Source organism: Tachysurus vachellii, chromosome 26 (assembly GCF_030014155.1).
Source record: "Tachysurus vachellii isolate PV-2020 chromosome 26, HZAU_Pvac_v1, whole genome shotgun sequence".
Classification (NCBI taxonomy): Eukaryota; Metazoa; Chordata; class Actinopteri; order Siluriformes; family Bagridae; genus Tachysurus; species Tachysurus vachellii.
In genome coordinates, this window is record NC_083485.1 from 16871850 (window position 1) to 16894349 (window position 22500).

The 22500-nt window shown below is 42.0% G+C and overlaps 4 protein-coding genes across 7 annotated transcripts in view; 2 read left to right on the forward strand and 2 right to left on the reverse strand.

Moving 5' to 3' along the window:
* slc25a35 (solute carrier family 25 member 35) overlaps positions 1 to 5489 on the forward strand; it is a 6927-nt gene extending 1438 nt beyond the window's left edge. Inside the window, exons 2-5 of the mRNA XM_060862378.1 lie at positions 1110 to 1175; positions 1431 to 1583; positions 4029 to 4163; positions 4298 to 5489. Coding sequence (XP_060718361.1) covers positions 1110 to 1175; positions 1431 to 1583; positions 4029 to 4163; positions 4298 to 4462 — 519 coding nt within the window. The 3' untranslated portion in view covers positions 4463 to 5489. The remainder of the gene's footprint in view (positions 1 to 1109; positions 1176 to 1430; positions 1584 to 4028; positions 4164 to 4297) is intronic.
* A 125-nt stretch (positions 5490 to 5614) lies between these two features.
* rangrf (RAN guanine nucleotide release factor) lies at positions 5615 to 10061 on the reverse strand. 2 transcript variants are annotated; one of them, XM_060862381.1, is made up of 5 exons: positions 9603 to 10061; positions 9017 to 9133; positions 8765 to 8927; positions 6242 to 6288; positions 5615 to 5799 (listed from the first exon to the last, which is right to left on the reverse strand). In XM_060862381.1, exons 1-5 carry the CDS (start codon positions 9665 to 9667, stop codon positions 5691 to 5693), a joined length of 501 nt encoding a protein of 166 aa, XP_060718364.1. In that variant the 5' UTR covers positions 9668 to 10061; the 3' UTR covers positions 5615 to 5690. The 2 variants fall into 2 exon arrangements, with proteins under 2 accessions (XP_060718364.1, XP_060718363.1); XM_060862380.1 differs by having other exon boundaries at positions 6242 to 6336; positions 9603 to 10052.
* A 1288-nt stretch (positions 10062 to 11349) lies between these two features.
* On the reverse strand, positions 11350 to 15736 carry LOC132840606 (zona pellucida sperm-binding protein 3-like). 2 transcript variants are annotated; one of them, XM_060862375.1, is made up of 8 exons: positions 15367 to 15736; positions 14741 to 14856; positions 13897 to 13997; positions 13615 to 13789; positions 13207 to 13333; positions 12895 to 12983; positions 11565 to 11669; positions 11350 to 11474 (listed from the first exon to the last, which is right to left on the reverse strand). In XM_060862375.1, exons 1-7 carry the CDS (start codon positions 15730 to 15732, stop codon positions 11594 to 11596), a joined length of 1050 nt encoding a protein of 349 aa, XP_060718358.1. In that variant the 5' UTR covers positions 15733 to 15736; the 3' UTR covers positions 11350 to 11474; positions 11565 to 11593. The 2 variants fall into 2 exon arrangements, with proteins under 2 accessions (XP_060718358.1, XP_060718359.1); XM_060862376.1 differs by having other exon boundaries at positions 11351 to 11474; positions 12895 to 12980.
* Positions 15737 to 17562: 1826 nt separating this feature from the next.
* LOC132841068 (claudin-15-like) overlaps positions 17563 to 22500 on the forward strand; it is an 8330-nt gene continuing 3392 nt past the window's right edge. The window contains exon 1 of one of the 2 annotated variants that reach the window (XM_060863246.1): positions 17563 to 17926. In XM_060863246.1, the coding sequence (XP_060719229.1) occupies positions 17710 to 17926 (217 nt within the window). In that variant the 5' untranslated portion in view covers positions 17563 to 17709. The remainder of the gene's footprint in view (positions 17927 to 22500) is intronic. The other variant, XM_060863247.1, reaches the window with a different exon arrangement.

A 22500-nucleotide genomic window follows, 5' to 3' on the forward strand; every position in this document is an offset into this window, starting at 1 on the left:
ACATCCCACAGAAAGGCCTACTAAACTGCTGTGGTGGAAAGAGTACTGAAAAATCATACACAAGTAAAAGCACTACTACTTCCCAAAAAATGTATTGAGTAAAAGTCCCCGAACTAACTACAGTGATACCTCGAGATACGAGTTTAATTTGTTCCGTGACCTTGCTCGTATCTCAAATTGCTCGTATCTCAAAAAATTTGTGTCAAAGCACTCGTATCTCGAGGTATCACTGTAGTGCTCAAAGTACGAGTCAAAAGTCACCCATTTAAATGTACACAAGAGTAGTGAGTATTATACTGTATGAATGTTATTCCACCTTTTATACCCTGCAAATTAAAAAAAGAGCTTACAGTATCTCTCTTTTATGGATGTTACAGCAAAATATTTATATATTTCTCCAACAGTTTTACTTTTGCCTGCTAGCACTGAGAGAACAACCAAAATTAGAGGAAGAACATTTGAATGCTGATATTTCAGCTGGTTTAGCAGGAAAAGGTGACGTGACATAATGACACAATTCTGGCCCTTCTTCACTGTATAAAACTCCTTCAGGTGTGACCCAGGGGTGACCCTGACCTGTCGATGACCTCTAGACCCAAAGAGAATTTTACGCAATTTAACTTTGGTGCCATTTTTTCAACAATGGTGTTTGATGTGGGATCTGTAGCTTTGCTGAAACGTCTTCTAACACTAACAGTACATAGAATTAATTAATCTTTGGTCTTTCTGGAGGTGAAACTCCACACTGCTGTTATTTTGAACATGAAGCTTTCAGTGAATGACTCAGTTACTCAGAACAGGCAGCATGTGTCATAATGGCTGGATCTGTTACACTGCTACAGCTAGAGATTTCTTTTGTGTTCACATTATTTTGTCCAAACCTCTGTTCATTGTTTGCAGTGCAGAAATATCACTACTACTAATAACAGGTTCATCAGGTTACTGATTTTTTTAAACCCAACTCCCTCCCTCCTCCCCTCCCCCCTCCCTCCCTCTCCCCCCTCCCTCTCCCTCCCTCTCCCCTCCCCCTCTCCCTCCCTCTCCCCTCCCCTCCCTCTCCCTCCCTCTCCCCTCCCCTCCCTCTCTCATACACTGTTATGTTTTTACAGGTAAAAACACACCTGCAGTGTCAGTCCACAGCTTCCATTGCTGTGGGACACCAGTACAAGCACCGGGTGAGTCCCATTGAGCTCACACACATTTCATGCCCAACACTTTCTCCAGTCTAATAACCAAAATAAGTAAATAGAAGTAAATCACAGTTTGAAGTATTAACATGATTAGATATGACATGTATACGCACATTAGTGATTAAGGGGAAGTGAGCTAGGCCAGAATTGGGATCAGGCAGCTGATCAACTGTAAGAGGTGAAATATATTACTTAATTTTATTATATATTATAGTTATTGTTCCTGTGTCTGTGGTGTAGGGTATGTTACACGCTCTGTCAGTGATTTACAGAGAGCACGGCATTATGGGACTGTGGAGAGGATCCAGCGCAGCAGTGCCAAGAGTCAGTGTGGGTTCTGCGTCTCAGCTCTCCACCTTCTCCATCGCTAAAGAGATCATCACTGACCTGGGGGTACACACACACACACACACACACACACACACACACACACACACACACACAATTGTCTAGAGCATACAAAACATGATACTGCCAAATCAATTGGGTTTTTAATGTCCCTCTTCTATGTAGTTTGTATGGTGAGGGGGGTGAGACAGTGCGGTTCCACACAGTGAGACAGCTGGACAGGATGTTCTCATACCTCTGTAGGAGGTGTTGATAATGTGAGGGGGAGGTTGGTGCTCTTCAGTCCCTGTGGGAAGTGGAGGTGCTGCTGAACCTTGAAGCCATGCAGATGCTGGTGGTCTCATGTATTGTGCACACTAAGAAACTTGAGTTTTTGACTCTTTGATATGCAGTGGTGAGCAATCTACTCAGTCCATCTCTTTAGTCTTAAGAGAATAACATTAAGAGATCAATTGTTGTCTCCTCACAATTCTAATCAGTGTGAGGGTAATGGAGGTGGAGCTGCCGATCCTGATGGACTTGGGTCTCCCAATCAAAACAGTCCAGGAACCAGTTTTACCAGGTGGATGGTCAGACCCAGCAGGCCCAGCTTTGTTAGCAGTTTCTGTGGGATGATTGTGTTGAATGTTGTCCTGAAGTCTTTGTACAAAATCCTCACATTGTTTTTTTGTAGAATGTACAAACTTCTCTGAACCTATTCCAATCTCAAAAACAGTCCTGAATAGCAGAGAAGGCTCCATCAGGCCAGGTTCAGGACCAGTTGGATGTGTTTCAGAACTGTCATTAGCATAACAGGCAACAGTGAAAATTCACACAAACACACTGTGCATCATATATTTAGAATACAGTGTGTACATGGAGTCACAATTTACTGTTCATTATCCTCAAAAACACACACACGCACACACAACTGATGAGATGCATGTATGTGAGAGAAATTTATGGTCCAGACAACATTCCTTTCAAAGTGCTCAGGAAATGTTTAGAACAGCTAGCAGATGTCTTTACTGACATCTTCAACATTTCCCTGAGCAGTGCTGTTGTTCCTGCGTGCCTCAAGACGACCACCATTGTCCCCGTCCCAAAGAACAGTGTCCTGCCTCAATGACTATCATCCTGTCACACTCACACCCATCCTTATGAAGTGCTTCGAGAAGCTCGTCATGAGGCACATCAAGACCCAGTTACCACCCTCACCGGACCCCCTACAGTTCGTGTATCGTCCAAACCACTCCACAGACGATGCCATTGCCACGTCCCTTCATTTAGCCCTCACCCACCTGGACAATAAAGACACTTATGTACGAATTCTGTTCATAGACTTTAGTTCAACATTCAACACAATCATCCCTCAGCACCTGATTGAGAAGCTGTGCCTGCTGGGACTGAACACCTCCCTCTGCAACTGGATCCTGGACGTCCTGACTGGGAGACATCAGTCAGTCTGGATCAGGAACAGCATCTCCAGGACCACCACACTGAACACTGGAGCCCCTCAGAGCTTATCAATTTCGCCGATGGCACGACCGTGGTGGGTCTCATCAGCAAAAAAGATGATTCAGCATTCAGCGCAACAGCTAACTACCTGGTGTAGAGCCAACAACGTGTCTCTGAATGTTGATAAAACTAAAGAGATGGTTGTTGACTTCAGGAGAGCACAGAGTGACCACTCTCTGCTGAACATCGACAGATCATCTGTAGAGATCGTCAAGAGCACCAAATTACTTGGTGTTCATCTAGCAGAGAGCTTCACCTGGTCACTCAACACCAGCTCCATCACCAAGAAAGCCCAGCAGCATCTCTACTTCTTACAAAGTCTGAGGAAAGCCCATCTCCCTCCCCCCATCTTGACCATTGAGATCATTCTGAGCAGCTGCATCACTGTCTGGTTTGGGAACTGCACCATCTCTCATCATGAGGACTTGCAGAGGATTATCTCTTCACACATATTCACTATATACAGTGGTGTGAAAAAGTCTTGGCCCCCTTCCTGATTTTTTATTTTTTTTGCACGTTTGTCACTTTAATGTTTCAGATCATCAAAGAAATGTAAATATTAGTCAAAGATAACACGAGTAAACACAACATGCAGTTTTTACATGAAGGTTTTTATTATTAAGGGAAAACTAAACCCAAACCCACGTGTGTGAAAACATTTTTCACACTTGATCATCAGTCTGCCTCTATAGTCGCCTCTGATGGAATCCTCTGTATAAACATTTCTGCTAACAGCTCATCTGCTAGTCTCTGTTTTCCCTTAATAATAAAAACCTTCATTTAAAAACTGCATGTTGTGTTTACTCGTGTTATATTTGACTAATATTTAAATTTGATTGATGATCTGAAACTGACAAAGTGTGACAATAACAATACGTGAAAAACGTGCAAAACAATAAAAAAAAATCAGGAAGGGGGCCAACACTTTCACACCACTGTACATGTTCACTTTAACACCCCAATCTGTCTGTCTGTCTGTCTGTCTGCATGCAGATATTCTCAACTGATAGCTGGTTGGTGTCTCTCTGTGCCGGGATGATGAGCAGTGTGGTGGTGGTTCTGTTCATGACACCGTTTGATGTCATCAGCACACGACTCTATAATCAGCCTGTGGATCACCTGGGAAAGGTAAGAAACACCTAATTGCTCTAGTTATTAACTGGCTGAAATTACAGCTAATTTGATTAATTTTAGTAAACATGTGAAGCATTTAAATGGATGTGTGTGTGTGTGTGTGTGTGTGTGTGTGTGCGCGCACGCAGGGTGAGCTATACCGAGGCTTCATGGACTGTTTCTCCAAGACCCTGAGGAAGGAGGGTGTTTTTGGCCTGTATAAAGGTCTGGGCGCGTCCTATTTCAGACTTGGACCACACACTATCCTCTCACTTCTGTTCTGGAACGAACTAAGAACACTTTACCGCAGCTAACACACACACACACACACACACACACACACACACACACACACACACAGGGTTTAAAGTGTTTGTTCATGCTGGAGTCACAGTAATAAGACAAAGACTGAAGCTGGTCATTTCTTCAGATTTGGAGATTTAATATAATGGAAACAGAATGTGACTGGATTTAACATTTATATTTTACAACAGAGCAGTTTTCCATTTAATAATAATAATATTAACATCACTATGTTTTTATCAGCTGTATTTTTAATGTCACTGTGTAAAACATGACTAATGCTGCAGGTTCAGTTCAGCTATTTTTATAAAAAGGAGAAGAGATTCGATCAGAGACCTGAGAGTAACTCCTCATTACTGTGATTAACAGTTTATACATCAGTAATTTATGGCATTTAAATGGAGAAAAGATAAAATGAGTGTTTAACACAGAAGGATTCATTATATAATTACATTCTATTCTAAAAAAATATTCTGTACTTCACTATAAGTGACTTTTGCAAATCACCAGAAAATACACAATAGAATATAATACGAAATGAACTACAGTAAGGATATTGTGTAGTAATAAAATCCTACACTACAGAGTGATTAACTCCACACGACTGACACAGTGCACTACTGAGTCACGTTACACTACAGGGCTCGTTCACACCTGACCAATGATGATCATTACCAAAGGTTATAGAGTGAGTAGCACAGAGCAGAACTAGTCAAATGACATTAATAATGACACAAAGTTTAATATGGTGTGACATATGAAACTGAACTGTAATAACAAGCCAGATGTGAATCTCACCTGAAGCCTTACTCCTGTCATTAAACGGACTGCTGCAATGTGTATGACAGAATTACGTCCATAGCTATGTTTCTGTAAAGCTGCTTGTTAAAAGCACTATAGAAATAACACTGAATTAATTCTGCTGTGCAGTTAGAACTGTAATTAACACTCCTGATAAATGCTGATGTCCATCAAAGGACTGATGTGAAATAAAGCTGATGTTCAGCATGTAATAAAGGGGAATGTGTGTGTGATTTATTCTGTTCGTAACAAACTCTTTATTTGGCCTCTTATTAGAAGTTTTTTTTCTCTCTTTACAAAACAATATACCAGCACCCCCCCCCCACACACACACACACACACAGATCACACATGCAGTCATCTCGCATTACAAACAAGAATTTGTTAAACATTTATTTTTACTTTATTATTTCTATTTATTTCACAGATGAGTGTGTGTTATCCAAACACTCCAGGGTCAAGCAGACGGAAAGACTGAACAAGTGTGTGAAAGTCCTGTACTGTCCAAACACATTCAGCAGCTTCACTACTGCTACTGCTGAAAGGACTGAGAGAGAGAGAGAGAGAGAGAGAGAGAGAGAGAGAGAGAGAGAGAGAGAGAGACACACACACACACACACACTGTTATTCACACTCAGGGGTTTGGTGTGGAGTTTAAACAGTTTCAGATAAACAGATTTCCCTCTGAAACACTGACAGAATTTAAATCCACACTGACTGCTGTTGAGGTCAGTGAGCTTTAAAAGATCAGACCAATCAGCAGCGTCCTTACATTCCTAACTGTCTTTCTAAATCAGCCTAGTGGTTAAGGTTTTGGACTACAGATCAGAAGGGTGTCAGCTCAAAGCTCAGATCCACCGCTGCTGGGCCCCTGAGCAAGGCCCTTAACCCTCACTTGCTAATTGTATAAAATGTGTCGCTCTGTTAAGGGCTTCTGGTAAATGTTGTAAATGTAAATGATAATACAGAGCTGTGTGTGTGGGACTGACCTGATGTTGACCGGGTCATTGAAGGTGATCAGGATGTCAGTGGTGTACTGCGGGACACGGAACAAACACAGGTGGATATTCACTGTGTTTTTTGCCTTGCAAAACACACACACACACAGCCTTATGAACGGAGTAACAGCTAACCATGTCTCATTCATGCAGAACTGTTTCTGTTTGTAATCAAACACACACTAGCAATCCCTAGTGGGCCACAGTGTGTTATTGGTCATTACTGACTATGGTGAGAATCTCAGTGAGGCCGTTCAGGTTCTACAGGAAAACTCCAATCAGTCATAAAAACATTAACAATATCTAATCTCAATTTTTAGTGTCTATTTTGTGAATATGTTCACACTTTACATATGACTAAGTATGCTGAGGATCACAGGGAGCATTGGACAGAGTCTGGAGAAATAGATCTGAAACAGGAAGAGTGACTCTCTGGGTTAGTGAGCCACAAGTTCAGCTTCCTTTCTGAAACATTTTACATTTCACAATGTTTAAGAAAATTTCCAAAAAGTCATCAGGGTGTTAGCAGTGGTGTGTTTTTCCGTCAGAGCTTTCTGAAGAACTAACAGTTATGTAGAAAATCACCCAAGGGTTACTCTGGGTCATGTCCCAAACCTCCATAATGCCAAACTTAGTGTATAGTAGTGTGTAACCACCATAATCAGTGCTGCAGTTTGGAAGTCTGCCAAATACTCAAAGTCTAACCTCTAAGAAATTCACATTAATATTTACTAACATTAATATTTATATTGACTGATATTAATATTTAACAATAAATCTTTTAAAATATGTACCAGAGACAAACAAAGGAGGAGCTGATGAATGAGGAAAATCAGAGGGAAAAAAAGAGTAGAAGGGGTGAACTCTGTGGAACAGGAAGTAGATAAGATTAGAAAGGATGAAGTCAGGAAGGCCTTGAAGAGGATGAAAAGTGGAAAGGCAGTTGGTCCTGACGACATCCCGGTAGAGGTCTGGAAGTGTCTAGGAGAGGCAGCAGTGGAATTTTTAACTAGTTTGTTCAACAGGGTTTTAGAGAGTGAGAGGATGCCTGAGGAATGGAGAAGGAGTGTGTTAGTGCCGATCTTTAAGAATAAGGGTGACGTGCAGAGTTGCAGTAACTATAGGGGGATAAAGTTGATGAGCCATACAATGAAGTTGTGGGAAAGAGTAGTGGAAGCTAGGTTAAGGAAGGTGGTGGAAATTTGTGAGCAGCAGTATGGCTTCATGCCCAGAAAGAGCACAACAGATGCAATTTTTGCTCTGAGAATGTTGATGGAGAAGTATAGGGATGGTCAGAGGGAGTTGCACTGTGTGTTTGTAGACTTAGAGAAAGCGTATGACAGGGTGCCAAGAGAAGAGCTGTGGTACTGTATGAGGAAGTCAGGAGTAGCAGAGAAGTATGTCAGAGTGGTGCAGGACATGTATGAGAGGAGCAGGACAGTGGTGAGGTGTGCTGTAGGTCAGACAGAGGAGTTCACAGTGGAGGTGGGACTGCATCAGGGATCGGCTCTGAGCCCCTTCCTGTTTGCTATAGTGATGGACCAGTTGTCAGAGGAGGTCAGACAGGAGTCTCCTTGGACGATGATGTTTGCAGATGACATTGTGATCTGTAGTGAGAGCAGGGAGCAGGTGGAGGAAAACCTGGAGAGGTGGAGGTTTGCGCTGGAGAGAAGAGGAATGAAAGTCAGTCGTAATAAGACTGAGTACATGTGTGTGAATGAAAGGGAGGGAAGTGGAACAGTAAGGTTACAGGGTGAAGAGGTGAAGAAGGTACAGGAGTTTAAGTACTTGGGGTCAACAGTCCAGAGTAATGGAGAGAGTGGGAAAGAAGTAAAGAAGCGAGTGCAGGCAGGTTGGAGTGGGTGGAGAAAGGTGTCAGGAGTTCTGTGTGATAGGAAAATATCAGCAAGAATCAAGGGGAAGGTGTACAGGACAGTGGTGAGACCGGCCGTGCTGTATGGTTTAGAGACAGTGTCACTGAAGAAGAGACAGGAGTCAGAGCTTGAGGTAGCCGAACTGAAGATGTTGAGGTTCTCTTTGGGTGTGACAAGATTGGACAGGATTAGGAACGAGTACCTCAGAGGGACAGCCCATGTTGGACGTTTGGGGGACAAAGTTAGGGAGGCGAGATTAAGATGGTTTGGACATGTTCAGAGGAGGGAGAGTGAGTATATTAGTAGGAGAATGTTGGACATGGAGCTGCCAGGCAGGAGGCAAAGAGGAAGGCCAAAGAGGAGGTATATGGATGTAATTAATGAGGATTTGAAGCTAGTGGGTGCAAGTGTTGAGGATGCAGAAGATAGGGTTAGGTGGAGAGAGATGATTCGCTGTGGCGACCCCTGAAGGGAAAAGCCGAAAGAAGAAGAAGACCAGAGACAAACAAAGAGAAGCGAGAGGAACACTGTACAATGATTTTGAACAAAGCCCTAGGTCCTGTACCTGCAGGTTAAGTGAGCTACTGTATAATGTACATGTGTGTGTGTGTGTGTGTGTGTGTGTGTGTAAGAGAGAGACCTCTTCATTGAATTTGGAGATAAGCTGAGCTCCAGTGAGGATCCAGGCTGAGCTGCACTGGCTGAGAGAGAGCTGAGCCTGAGGGACACACTGCACCTCTATCACTGCCATCTGTCCTGCCTCCATCACCTTATTACTGCCTGCTACATCCTCAAAATGATACCTTTCACACACACACAACTTTTTAATTAAATCTGACTGAATTTATACTGATTTTGCAGTGAGAAAGACATGGTCGTGTGTGTGCGCTACCGTGCGGCTTCTGAATCATCCACATGACTCTGATACTCAAGCAGTTCTATGATGATGCTCTGATCGGTGTTGGTGTGAGCAAAAACCTCCTGATTATCAGGAATCTCCCTCAACTCACTGTCACAGACACACAGACAGACAGACAGACACACAGACACACAGACAGACAGACACACAGACAGAGGAGTGAAGCAGCACATGTTCATCACATATACAAGGCAGTTTTAATTACTGAGTGCATCGATAATAAATATATTTAAATAATGTTATTTACAGGTGTGAGGTTCGCTACCTGGAACACTGATATTTTTCAAATTAATGGAGTCTGCATTTACCATGAAAGAAAGTGTGGATGCCATAACAGAGAGAGAGAGAGAGAGAGAGAGAGAGAGAGAGAGAGAGAGAGAGAGAGAGAGAGAGAGAGAGAGAGAGAGAGAGAGAGAGAGACAGAGAGAGAGAGAGACAGAGAGAGAGAGAGAGAGAGACAGAGAGAGAGAGAGAGAGACAGAGAGAGAGAGACAGAGAGAGAGAGAGACAGAGAGAGAGAGAGAGACAGACAAAGAGAGAGAGAGAGAGACAGATGTACCTGATGTCTTTGGTGTTTAGAGGAAGGACAGCAGACATGGCGCCACCAAACAGAGGCCGATTCATCGTTCACACTGCAGTCGCTATCGTGTCTCTCTCTCACACACACACACACACACACACACACACACACACACACACACACACACAGAATAATCTTTTCTGACCTCTTTATCTGTCACTTATTTTATAATAAATTTGCAGATTTTATTCCTAAAGGTTTGTATTGAAGGGAAGATTTAAAACACTTTATTATAAATAAGATTATTATATTACAGTAAAATATTTGAGTGTGAATGTGATTAAACTCCGAGCTTCTAAAACATTAACATTCGACATCACAATTAAACACAAACACAAATAATCTGTGTGTAAAATCGGGATTTCTGTAAAAGTGTAAAAAGTTAAACGTATTAAACAGAAACTGTTCGTGAAGATAAATAATCATCTCAAATATTCTCATCTAACACATTATTTATTTATTTAAATACCTGCACCGAAAATCTTCTGGAGATTAAAATTCGTCTTTAATGTAAACGTCAACTTTTTATTAGCGGTTAGCTGCTAAAGCTAACAGTTCGGCTCCTGCCGCCATTAACCGGATATGACGCAATATTTTGGCCTCCACGTGCAGCCTGAATACTGTAAATATTTATACACAGATCACATTTATACACATTTACTCAGTTTTTGTCAAATCAACTCAGTGTAACATGTTTTAGTTTACACGTGAAAATCAACTTAATTCAATTTATAACGCGATAAATGGATTATAAACACCAACATTGACTTAAGTTCCAAATCAATGCTCCATAATACCATGTAAATATAACATTTAGAGTTAAATAGAATTCAACCACAATAAGTGATCATAAATGAAAGAACGGGGGATTGTGAAAAGGACAGGATTCATGACACCAGTATAGTCCTGTTACAGAAGGCCTTGTGCTGAACTGTGGGACATGAGGACCACCAGTCACACCGCTGAACTGTGGGACATGAGGACCACCAGTCACACCGCTGAACTGTGGGACATGAGGACCACCAGTCACACCGCTGAACATGAGGACCACCAGTCACACCCCTGAACTGTGGGACATGAGGACCACCAGTCACACCCCTGAACTGTGGGACATGAGGACCACCAGTCACACCGCTGAACTGTGGGACATGAGGACCACCAGTCACACCCCTGAACTGTGGGACATGAGGACCACCAGTCACACCGCTGAACTGTGGGACATGAGGACCACCAGTCACACCGCTGAACTGTGGGACATGAGGACCACCAGTCACACCCCTGAACTGTGGGACATGAGGACCACCAGTCACACCCCTGAACTGTGGGACATGAGGACCACCAGTCACACCGCTGAACTGTGGGACATGAGGACCACCAGTCACACCGCTGAACTGTGGGACATGAGGACCACCAGTCACACCCCTGAACTGTGGGACATGAGGACCACCAGTCACACCGCTGAACTGTGGGACATGAGGACCACCAGTCACACCGCTGAACTGTGGGACATGAGGACCACCAGTCACACCCCTGAACTGTGGGACATGAGGACCACCAGTCACACCCCTGAACTGTGGGACATGAGGACCACCAGTCACACCCCTGAACTGTGGGACATGAGGACCACCAGTCACACCCCTGAACTGTGCCACGGTTTAATTCACAATATGTTGCACAAAGCAGTTTATAAAGGAAAAGTGAAAGAGAAAAAAAAGCTGATGTATATCCAAACACAGGTATGTAATAAAAACATTTAATTTGTTTTCACTGAGGGTTTATTGAAGTATAGTAAAGAGTTCAGTTCAACAGGATGATGGGCCTGAGAGTGAACACTGCTGAGCTGCACACAGTCTGAATCAGAACACAAAATAAAAATATCAACACACACATACACTATTAACAACATTCAAATAGTGTGTCTTTGTGGGGTGGGGCAGTTACCTGACAAGGACACACTTCCACATGTACTCCTATCTCTGGCTGAAGACATGTCCCTTCATGTCACAGCACTCACACACCTTGTGCTTCCCATCAGCACTACACCAGCTACACAAAACACACAAACGTGAAACCTGGTACAAATAAATCCACTTTTAACCTCTGTGTTTAACATGCTACAGAAATTAAAACATCATACTGAGCAAAACAGACAAGTGATGGTGAAAAGTACGTACACACACACACACACACACACACACACACACACACACGCGCGTCTGGAATAAAACGGTTAAATAAAAAAAATAAAATAAAAAGAATTTTAAAAGTTGTTTTCTGCCGAATCTTAAGATGCAGTTCCAGGGTTGAACACTGGGTGTCACTGAGTGCAGGGAAGAAAAAAAAAAAAAAATAATAATAAAAAAAAAAAAAAAGGTCTCGGACCTCTGCACCTTTAATAAGATGTTACGGGCTTGAAACAGGTTTCATTATCCAGTCAAGGTACTGAAGATTTTTTAACGAAGCTGAAGCACACGATGCAATTTTGAAGTTTTAACCCATTTATTATGGAATTACAGAAATTATGGTTATAACGCAGCATGAGCTCTTTTGTATACAGCACTTTTAATCTGTTCTGTCACCAGTGAATCATTTCTTTAGTTCCAGATCAGGTTCTCAGTAAAGAAGTCTGAAAGTTCTAATAGGAAAGAAAATCAGAGCCAACAAAAATCAGGTTAAATAGTCAGTGCATTTTCAGACCTGTAGATTTGTTTCGTTCACAAACATCTAAAATTGTTACAACGCTGCATTCTTTGTTCGATTCACTTTAATGCCACAAATTTTAAAATCTGACCAAAACGAGTTAATGCAAGTCACAGGTGAGTAAACGTCCCTCTCACTGCTAGACTGATTAACGTCCGCTCACAGAGTCATCGATCAAGATGGACAGCAGCAGCAGGTCTGTGAGCTTATTGTGGCTTTCTTTATAGCTGCAGACAATTTGTAAATGTTCAGTCTGAGCTGCAATCGAGCTTTCATTGGGACAATATTGTTTTGATTAATTAGAGAATAGACATTGTCATTTTAATTGAATTTCCATGACATTCTTACCCACAGCAGTGTCCATCATGCATTGCTATACAAGCTGGTTTGTTTAGTCAGATTGCGTTCTCACCACAAACAAACCGCTCAAGTGTTTATTTGCAACCATATTCAAGCAATAGTTTGTGTGGCTTTGAGGGCAATCACATTGTTAACCATTGTCTTTGTCTGTTGACACTCGAAATGAGCCAGGAGTGACAACAGCAGTGTAATATGGTGTAATGGTGTTCACCTGTTCCCCATGTAACTACATGCTTTATTTACAGAGCTCTTCTTGTGAACTGGATCAGCTGTCTTCATCCAACATGTGATCAACATCTGCTGGAATAAAACGGATTCATAAAACTGCTGCAGAGACACAGCGACCTCACAATAACAATCACACAAACTCACAGCCTCTCTGAGGTTGTGTACCTGTCTAGTAATTAAACTTAAGTACTGTTGTAATGAGAAGCCTTACTGTAACATCCAGGAGCACTGCTCACTCTCATATGATTGTGCTTTAATTAAAGCGAGTTAAGTAGGAACTATAATTCCTCCTCACAGAGTTGTTTGGCTGTCGGTTGTCTCCAAGTAAACTCTTCAGGTTGAATTTTACTCTCAGCACATGACCGTCTGCTGCAGGCAGGAAGGAGATGTTGGACTCAGCCAACCCTGCATCAGCAGGACACCTACAGCACAGATAGTTCTCATCCCCACACAAGTCAGGTTTGTAATTACATTTTATAACATTACCAACAGTTTAAACTGTCACAATGCAACCATAAATTCCAGGATATAAATATTAAATTTCTAAAAGGTAACCCTTTTTGATAGATGCTGCATGTTGAATTCCACTGTGTGTGTGTGGAGGAGGGGTAGGAGGAGGAGGAGGAGAAACCACTCCTCAACTGCAGACTGTAGGTCATGATGTGTTTTTGCGTAAATGTGAGGTGAGGGGTGTGGCTCTGACCCATAGTAATTGATGAGGTCACAGCTGGATGTGGTTGCAGTGTCAGGCTCCAGCATCACCACGCAGCGGTCCAGGAAAAGTTTAAGAGCACTGTGACGAGCACTGAGCACAGACGCCACCATGGTGATGACTTCAGACTCAGCTAAGTCCACTGATCTCTCAGACATCCAATCGTCTAGAAGTGCATTATAGGTAACACACGCGCACACCTCATTTTTATTTTGCAGTTATCTGAAACATTCATTAAAAACAATGTTATGAAATGAGAAGTGAAACACTCACCGGTCCTGATCTGTGGAGAGAACACAGACTTGGTGGGGACAGAGCTCAGAAAGGCAGGGCTCACAGGATGGGACTGGCTTGTACTGCTAACCAAGTGTGTCCTGCACACACACACGCTCGTGAACACACACACTCCCATCACAATCTGTACACACAACAGGCTTATAAAAGAAGAGTTTGTGCACAAGTAGCTGCTTGACCCTTTAGCAGCATGACACGGTCAACCACAAGATTCTCCTGTCCACCATCAGGAGTCTTGGAATTTGTGAATCAGTACATCATATACTGTAACATGTGGGAGAAACAACTGCTCCATGCAGACTCTCCACTGGTGTCCCACAGGGCCCAGTACTTGGTCATGTCCTCTATACTCACTCTCTAAAGTTCTATCCTCACATGGGTTCTCTCACCACTGCTATGCTGATGCCACTCAACTTATCTTCTACTACCCTCTATCAAATACTATCATGGCTTCTATCATGGCTTCTGCTTAGATCTCAGCACATCTAGTGGACATCTTATCCCAGCAAAACTAAACTGCTGGTCATCCCAGGAGATTCATCCCCAGGTCAGGATCTTGTGATCTTCCTACACAATGATCTGATCTCTCTTAAACGAGCACCTATTTTAATCATGATCATTTTTTAAATAAAATGTTTGCGCTTTGTTTGCTACATTTCCTCCAAACAGAGTTTTAGATTAATAGTATCTGTGTCCTAGTGAACCAGTACTGATGTCTACATTGATAGAGATTAAAAGCACTTTTCTCTCTGGATAATTGCGTCTGCTACATGCTGTGAATGTAAACACGTAACTGCTTTATTGAAACAGACTCCACACTAACCTCTTGTAGCGACACTCCAGGGGCACAGCCACACCCAGGGACCTGACGATGCCAACGTGGTTCAGAGTCGGGATGTGGAACAGTGTGTTGGCGTAAATCAGGCTGTCATCCTCAACCTGGGAGGGAAGCAGGACAGATCAGAGCTCCAGCTTTAATGCAGTCACATGACCATCACAACACTAAGCTCTCAGAACATATTCATGGTGTTTGACTCCATTCACACTGCTACACCACCTCAGTTCATGTTATTAAGGCACATTAAAGCATGTTTTTCCTAATAATGGGCCATATTTGTGTTTAAAAGGATGTTTGAGTGAGAAAATGTTTCACATCACTTTCACTGTGTGAACAAAAACAGTCGAATTCTTCTGACTGGATGACACACAGAATGCTCATGATTTCCCTCAACTGCCACTTTATTACTTTTTGCTGTGACGTGAAACTGTTGATTTGAGACGCAGCAATTCTAAGCGTATTATTTACGTCATTTCCTGTTCGTTGTGATAAACCACGCCCACCCGAGCCTTAATTTACATACAATTTAAATGTAATCTAAATATAATCTCCATCAGTTTGTCAGTCGGTGTTGATGTGTAAAGTTTTTTTAAACACGCTTTGATATTTACCCGCAGTTTCGCTCCACACTCGTGAAGTCCGGCTGTAATCACGAGCTCGGTGTCCTCGCGCTGAACCGCCCCGCAGCCTCCCGGTGATGATTCCGGTCCGAGTCGCAGCTCACTGGCGGTCACGAGCCGCCCGGTACCGTAGAGATCAGCGCGCGCTCTCACCACCATGCTGTTCTCGGTGCAGTGCACGCTGACGGCCATGAGCTGGAGACCGTCTTCAGACCGGAACCCCGTGGCTTTGGGCTGTTCCCCGTCCGGTCCGACCTGCGGGCCTGCTTTCCACACGTGGATTCCACGTGCAACACGTGTTAACAGTATTAACACCGCGGTGAGCGCGAGCCGATCTGCAACACAACTAATCATCATCGTTTCCACGGTGTTTATAACGGATTAGACCGAGCTGCTACCTGCAAGGTGTATTTCTAAGGATTATACTTAATTAGATCAGAGCCACGCCCACTTAATTTAACCAATTAATGGCTCATGACGCAGTTTCAGCTTTATACCACAGAGGGTCATGTTTGAGTCACTTTAAACTGAGAATGAAGCCGATTATAAAATGTCTATAAAAATGACGTACTGATAAATAAATGGTGAAAAGTCAGCAAACACCAACTGAACTCACCAAAGTGTTTTTTATAGGATGCTCAAAAGCTCCTGGTTTCACAAATCCACTTGAATATATGCAAATTTTGATTCTTTATAATCCCACTCTCAGTGTTTATAATGATTTATAATCCCACTCTCAGTGTTTATAATGATTTATAATCCCACTCTCAGTGTTTCTAATGATTTACAATCCCACTCTCAGTGTTTAAAATGATTCATAATCCCACTCTCAGTGTTTATAATGATTTATAATCCCACTCTCAGTGTTTATAATGATTTATAATCCCACTCTCAGTGTTTCTAATGATTTACAATCCCACTCTCAGTGTTTAAAATGATTCATAATCCCACTCTCAGTGTTTATAATGATTTATAATCCCACTCTCAGTGTTTCTAATGATTTACAATCCCACTCTCAGTGTTTAAAATGATTCATAATCCCACTCTCTGGTGTTTATAATGATTTATAATCCCACTCTCTGGTGTTTACAATGATTTATAATCCCACTCTCTGGTGTTTATAATGATTTATAATCCCACTCTCAGTGTTTAAAATGATTCATAATCCCACTCTCTGGTGTTTATAATGATTTATAATCCCACTCTCTGGTGTTTATAATGATTTATAATCCCACTCTTTGGTGTTTATAATGATTTATAATCCCACTCTCAGTGTTTATAATGATTTACAATCCCACTCTCAGTGTTTAAAATGATTCATAATCCCACTCTCTGGTGTTTATAATGATTTATAATCCCACTCTCTGGTGTTTATAATGATTTATAATCCCACTCTTTGGTGTTTATAATGATTTATAATCCCACTCTCAGTGTTTCTAATGATTTACAATCCCACTCTCAGTGTTTATAATGATTTATAATCCCACTCTCAGTGTTTATAATGATTTATAATCCCACTCTCAGTGTTTAAAATGATTCATAATCCCACTCTCTGGTGTCACCCAGATGATGATTAGGTTCCCTTTTCAGTCTGGTTTCAGTCTCTATGTTCCTTCCTATGTCTCAGGGAGTTTTTCCTTGCCACCCGTGCCTTAGACTTGCTCATTGGGGAAAAACATAATGAATTTTTATTTTTTTTTTTAATTTTGAGTCTTTTAATTTCTGTAAATATGCTTTCAGACTATGTCCATAAATAAAAGTGTTGAGCAAATAAAATTGACCTGACTTTGTGTGTCTTTACTGTTCCTCAAAATCACACATGACTTAAGGTCATTTCAGATATAATAACCTGCCTCAGAGTCACTGAGGTGTGAACAGTACACACATAATATAAATAACACACAACACACATTAACATAAATCCTCTCTACATCAGAGGAAGTACCCATGCAAACCTCATATTGTTTAGCCTTTTCATGGTGTGGGTGTGTGTGTGTGTGTATAAGTGTGTATGTTAATTATTGACATATAATGGTGATATGAGTGATCCTCCTCCATCATAGCTGCGTTACTGTGTGTGTGAGGGTGTGTGTGCATGTTAATTATTGACACATGATGGTGATATGAATGATGTACTCTCTCACCCCTCCATCATAGCTGCATCACAGTGTGTGTGTGTGTGTGTGTGTGTGTGTGTGTGTGTGAGTGTGTGGGCAGTGAGTAAGTGCTATGGTGATAAAAATGGTGATAAAAATATGTAGTTTAAACAGATAAAGTGTAAACATGTGGGGCATTTCCTGTTCACCAGTGTGTGTGTTTGTGTTGTAAGACAAGATGAAAGACATAGTGCAGGTGTGTGGGTTGTGTGTGGGGTTTTTGGGGTGTGTGAGCGCGGCCGTGTCACTGCAGGTTCGATCCTGGAAAGAGTCAAGTGATGAAGGCAGCGCCATCATCACCTCTGATTTATTTGAGAACCTGTGGATGTCCTGTGCTGTGGACTCAACCGGCCTCTACAGCTGCTGGTATTTTCCATCTTTACTTGCCTTACCAGGTATGATTGGCACCACACACACACACACACACACACACACACACACACACACACGCAATGGTTGTAGAACAATAGATCCTCAGGCAGAATGTTCCTTGAAAGTTTAATCATGACCTGGAGGTTCTGAGTTTTCAGATCTAATGCTCTAATGCTAAAGCTTCCACTTTAAACACAATGAGCTGAAGAATTTATAGAGCCTTGAACACTGTAGGTCAGGAACTGAGGAGACACGACGGTATTTAATTGAGGTTAAAGAGCATTAAAGCTCATTGAACTGTGAGAAAGTCCCCATGTTGGGAAGATGACACACATTCCCAAAACTCACTGAGAAGAATTTAAATAATTTTTAATTCATAATAACACATTTATTTAATGATATTAAAGATCAGTTATATTAAAAATTATATTATATTTACTTCAGAATCCTTAATGCCACACTTTAGTCTGGACTCTAGTGTCTCTAGTGCAATGTGACGGTGTTCTTTGTATATAATTAAATGAAATATTTGAATATTAATTAGTTCAGTATAATTTATTCATTTATATATTTATTGATGCATTTGCACGTTCTATTATTTATTTCATATATTTATTTATATCATACATATATTTCTTTAGGGGGGCACGGTGGCTTAGTGGTTAGCACGTTCGCCTCACACCTCCAGGGTCGGGGTTCGATTCCCGCCTCCGCCTTGTGTGTGTGGAGTTTGCATGTTCTCCCCGTGCCTCGGGGGTTTCCTCCGGGTACTCCGGTTTCCTCCCCCGGTCCAAAGACATGCATGGTAGGTTGATTGGCATCTCTGGAAAATTGTCCGTAGTGTGTGATTGTGTGAGTGAATGAGAGTGTGTGTGTGTGTGCCCTGCTATGTGTTGGCACTCCGTCCAGGGTGTATCCTGCCTTGATGCCCGAAGACGCCTGAGATAGGCACAGGCTCCCCGTGACCCGAGGTAGTTCGGATAAGAGGTAGAAGGTGAGTGAGTGAATATATTTCTTTATTTAACTGAACTAAAAGGTTCCACAGTTCTCTGTCAGCATTCATTCTGATCGCGGTTTAGTTCAGATGTTTCTCCTCAGATAGTGTGGAGAAGAACATGAGCAGATCAGAGACACAGGTGTGAGATCTGTGAGTTCTGAGGTGAGGATGATGATAAAGTTTGATGAAGATAAGGTGTTCACAGTGGGTTTTTTTGAACATTGTGTAAATACCTTTATTAAAATCAGACGTTGTGTTGGAGTGTTGGACTCGTCACCTTTCCCCTCGCTGTGCTGCTCCAGTTACAGGATTGTAATGTTGTGTGACGAATAAACATTAACTACAGCACAGTTATAAAACACTGCTTTATGGACATCAGTCATCTCTTTCAGTGAAGGCTTTATTTTATTCTGACTTTGTGATTTTGCAGCTTCATTCACACAAAGGCTTATTAGTCACACACGTCCTGTTCACATGTTTACTGGAGATTTCCCCATCATTATTATCAGTCTACAACCAGGGCAGCAAACAGATTAGCTGAGAAACAAAACCCACAGCAGTTCACAGAGACTTGAGCTCATGACTCGTCTTCCAGACGGATGATGAGCAAATATCATTTGTCAGGTTTAAAATGAGAAAAATCACATACCTTAAAAAAATGTGTTTCTCTAAGAATCACTGGGTTCCTCTATGAACAGGAGGATTACAGTGAGATCAGGTGACACTGTAATTACACACAGCTCCACTCCATTCTACTAACCATGTGACTTCTGGTGGAAACTGAACCAGAACTAATTTACAGGTTTCACAGTAACAGGATGAATGCAGTCACAGAGTTTATGGGTTTTTATTACAGACTATACATTTTAACTCACTGAAATACATCAATATATTCATCAAAAACTGTGAAGAAAACTAATGTTCACATAGAAATAGAGGAACACTTAAAAAGACTTCACCAGGACAGGAAGTACTGACCTTATAAGGATAACAGAAATATTCTCTGTTACTGTGTGCAGGAGACAGATGTGTCATGAGCAGAGTGAGCATTAAACACATCTGGGTCTTATTTACCACTGAGACCTTTACACACCACAATCCATGATGATAATATTAAAACTGTTTCTAATTATAAGCTTTATTTCTTCCCACAAGCCATCAGACTCCTTAATAACTGAAGCTGAACTGTACTGAGCACAACATACACCTGTATGGACTACACTGACCTACACCACATACACACACTTCCAATATACATCCATCAACCTGTTTACATGCTGTTTTACATCCATCAACCTGTTTACATGCTGTTTTACATCCATCAACCTGTTTACATGCTGTTTTACATCCATCAACCTGTTTACATGCTGTTTTACACTGTTTGTTGCTCTTTGCACATACTGTTGATTGCTGTTTTGCACAATCCTTTACATTATCTTGGGACCTGCTGCTATAACATTGTGTTCATTCTAGTATTTCTGCACACACAATATTGTTGAACACACAGTATTTACACTGAACACACAGTATTTACACTGAACACACAGTATTTACACTGGTCACCACTGTTTCTGTTTATTGTCTTGTGTTGTCTTGTAATTTTTTGTCCTGCACTGTCTTTTGTCCTGCACTGTCTTTTGTCCTGCACTGTCTTGTCTGTCTTGTCCTGCACTGTTTGCACCAGGTTGCATAGATGCACTTTATGTATCTAGGACTAAGATTCAAGATTCAAAGCGTTTATTGTCATATACCCAGTGAGGAAAGCAGGTTTCCCTGAGCAATGAAATTCTTACTTTGCCATCCACAAGAATGCCAGGACTGTACACACAAACTGTACACACAAACTGTACACACAAACTGTACACACAAACTGTACACTATATAAATGCAATATAATATAATATTACAAGTGAGTGCAAATATACTATAATAATGGCAGGAATAACCAGGTATTTAAAGCAGCAATAACATTAACAGATGTGCAAATTAAGATGGGGACAATATAGCAACAATATAAATTACAATGTTCAAATGAGGTGAACAGTTGGACTGACTGTTCACTGAGATGGGAGGCTGTTTAAGAGTCTAATAGCTGAGGGGAAGAAGGAGTTCTTTAGTCTGGTTGTCCTACACTTTATACTCCTGTACCTCCGTCCTGAGGGTAGGAGTGTTAACAGTCTATGTTGGGGTGGGTGGGGTCTTTAACGATGGATGCAGCTCTACTTTGGACTCTGCGATGGTAAATGGTCTGCAGAGAGGGCAGTGGAGTCCTGATGATCTTCTCAGCAGTCCTCACCACTCTCTGCAGATGCTTGCGGTCGTTCGCAGTAGTGCTGCCATATCACACAGTGATGCAGCTGGTCAAGACGCTCTCAACAACACAGCTGTAGAAGTTGTGGAGGATCTTGGTTGACATGCCAAACTTCCTCAGCCTCCTCGGGAAGTACAGCCGCTGTTGCGCTTTCTTGACCAGCTGGGTGGTGTTCATTATCCAGGTGAGGTCCTCGCTGATGTGGACTCCCAGGTATTTAAAGCTGCTCACACTCTCCACTTCAAGCTCTCAGATAAACAGTGGCTGGTGAGTTCCCTTCTTTTTCTGCAGATCCACTATCATTTCCTTTGTCTTGTCTGTGTTGAGGGTAAGATTGTTGTCTTCACACCATGTCACAAGACTGGCCACCTCCTTCCTGTAGGCCACTTCATCCCCGTCTGTGATACATCCTATCACTGCGGTGTCATCAGCGAACTTCAGGATGGTGTTGTTCTTGTGTGTGGCAACACAGTCACGTGTGAACAGCGTGTAAAGAATAGGACTGAGAACGCAACCTTGTGGGGCACAAATGTTTGTAATGATTGTGTCTGATGTCCTATTTCCAATCCTAACAGTCTGTGGTCTGCCAGTCAGAAAGTCTAGGAGCCAGTCACAGAGTGTGGGGTCTAGTCCAAGTACAAGCAGTTTTTGGGTGAGTTTGTGAGGGATGACCGTGTTGAAGGCGGGACTGTAATCAATAAAGAGGGTCCTGGTGTAAGTGTCCTTATTTTCCAGGTGACAGAGGGAAATATGAAGGGCAGCAGCAATGGCATCTGAGGTGGACCTGTTGGTCCGGTACGTATACTGGAGTGGGTCCAATATGTCCGGCACACTGCTCTGAATATGGGTCAGCATCACTCTCTCAAAGCACTTCATGATGATTGGAGTGACTGCTACTGGCCTGTAGTCGTTCAGGCAGGATGGTGGGCTCTTCTTGGGCAGGGGGGTGATGGATGTGGTCTTAAAGCAGGTTGGGACAATGCTCTGAGGGAGAGGTTGATGATAGAAGTGAGTACTTTAGTCAGCTTCATAGCACAAGCTCTGATGGACCGCCCAGGGATGTTGTCTGGTCCTGCTGCTTTGTGGGGGTTGATTTTCCTTAACTTACTAAGTCCTTATAGCTCTGTGTTTGTTTTATGTAACACTCTGATCCTGGAGAAACGTTGTCTCATGTCACTGTGTACTGTAACAGCTTTATATGGTTGAAATGACAATAAAAGCTTCTTGACTTGACTTGACTAATTAATTAATGCTTAAAATGATCAAAATAATCTCAGGATATTAACCTG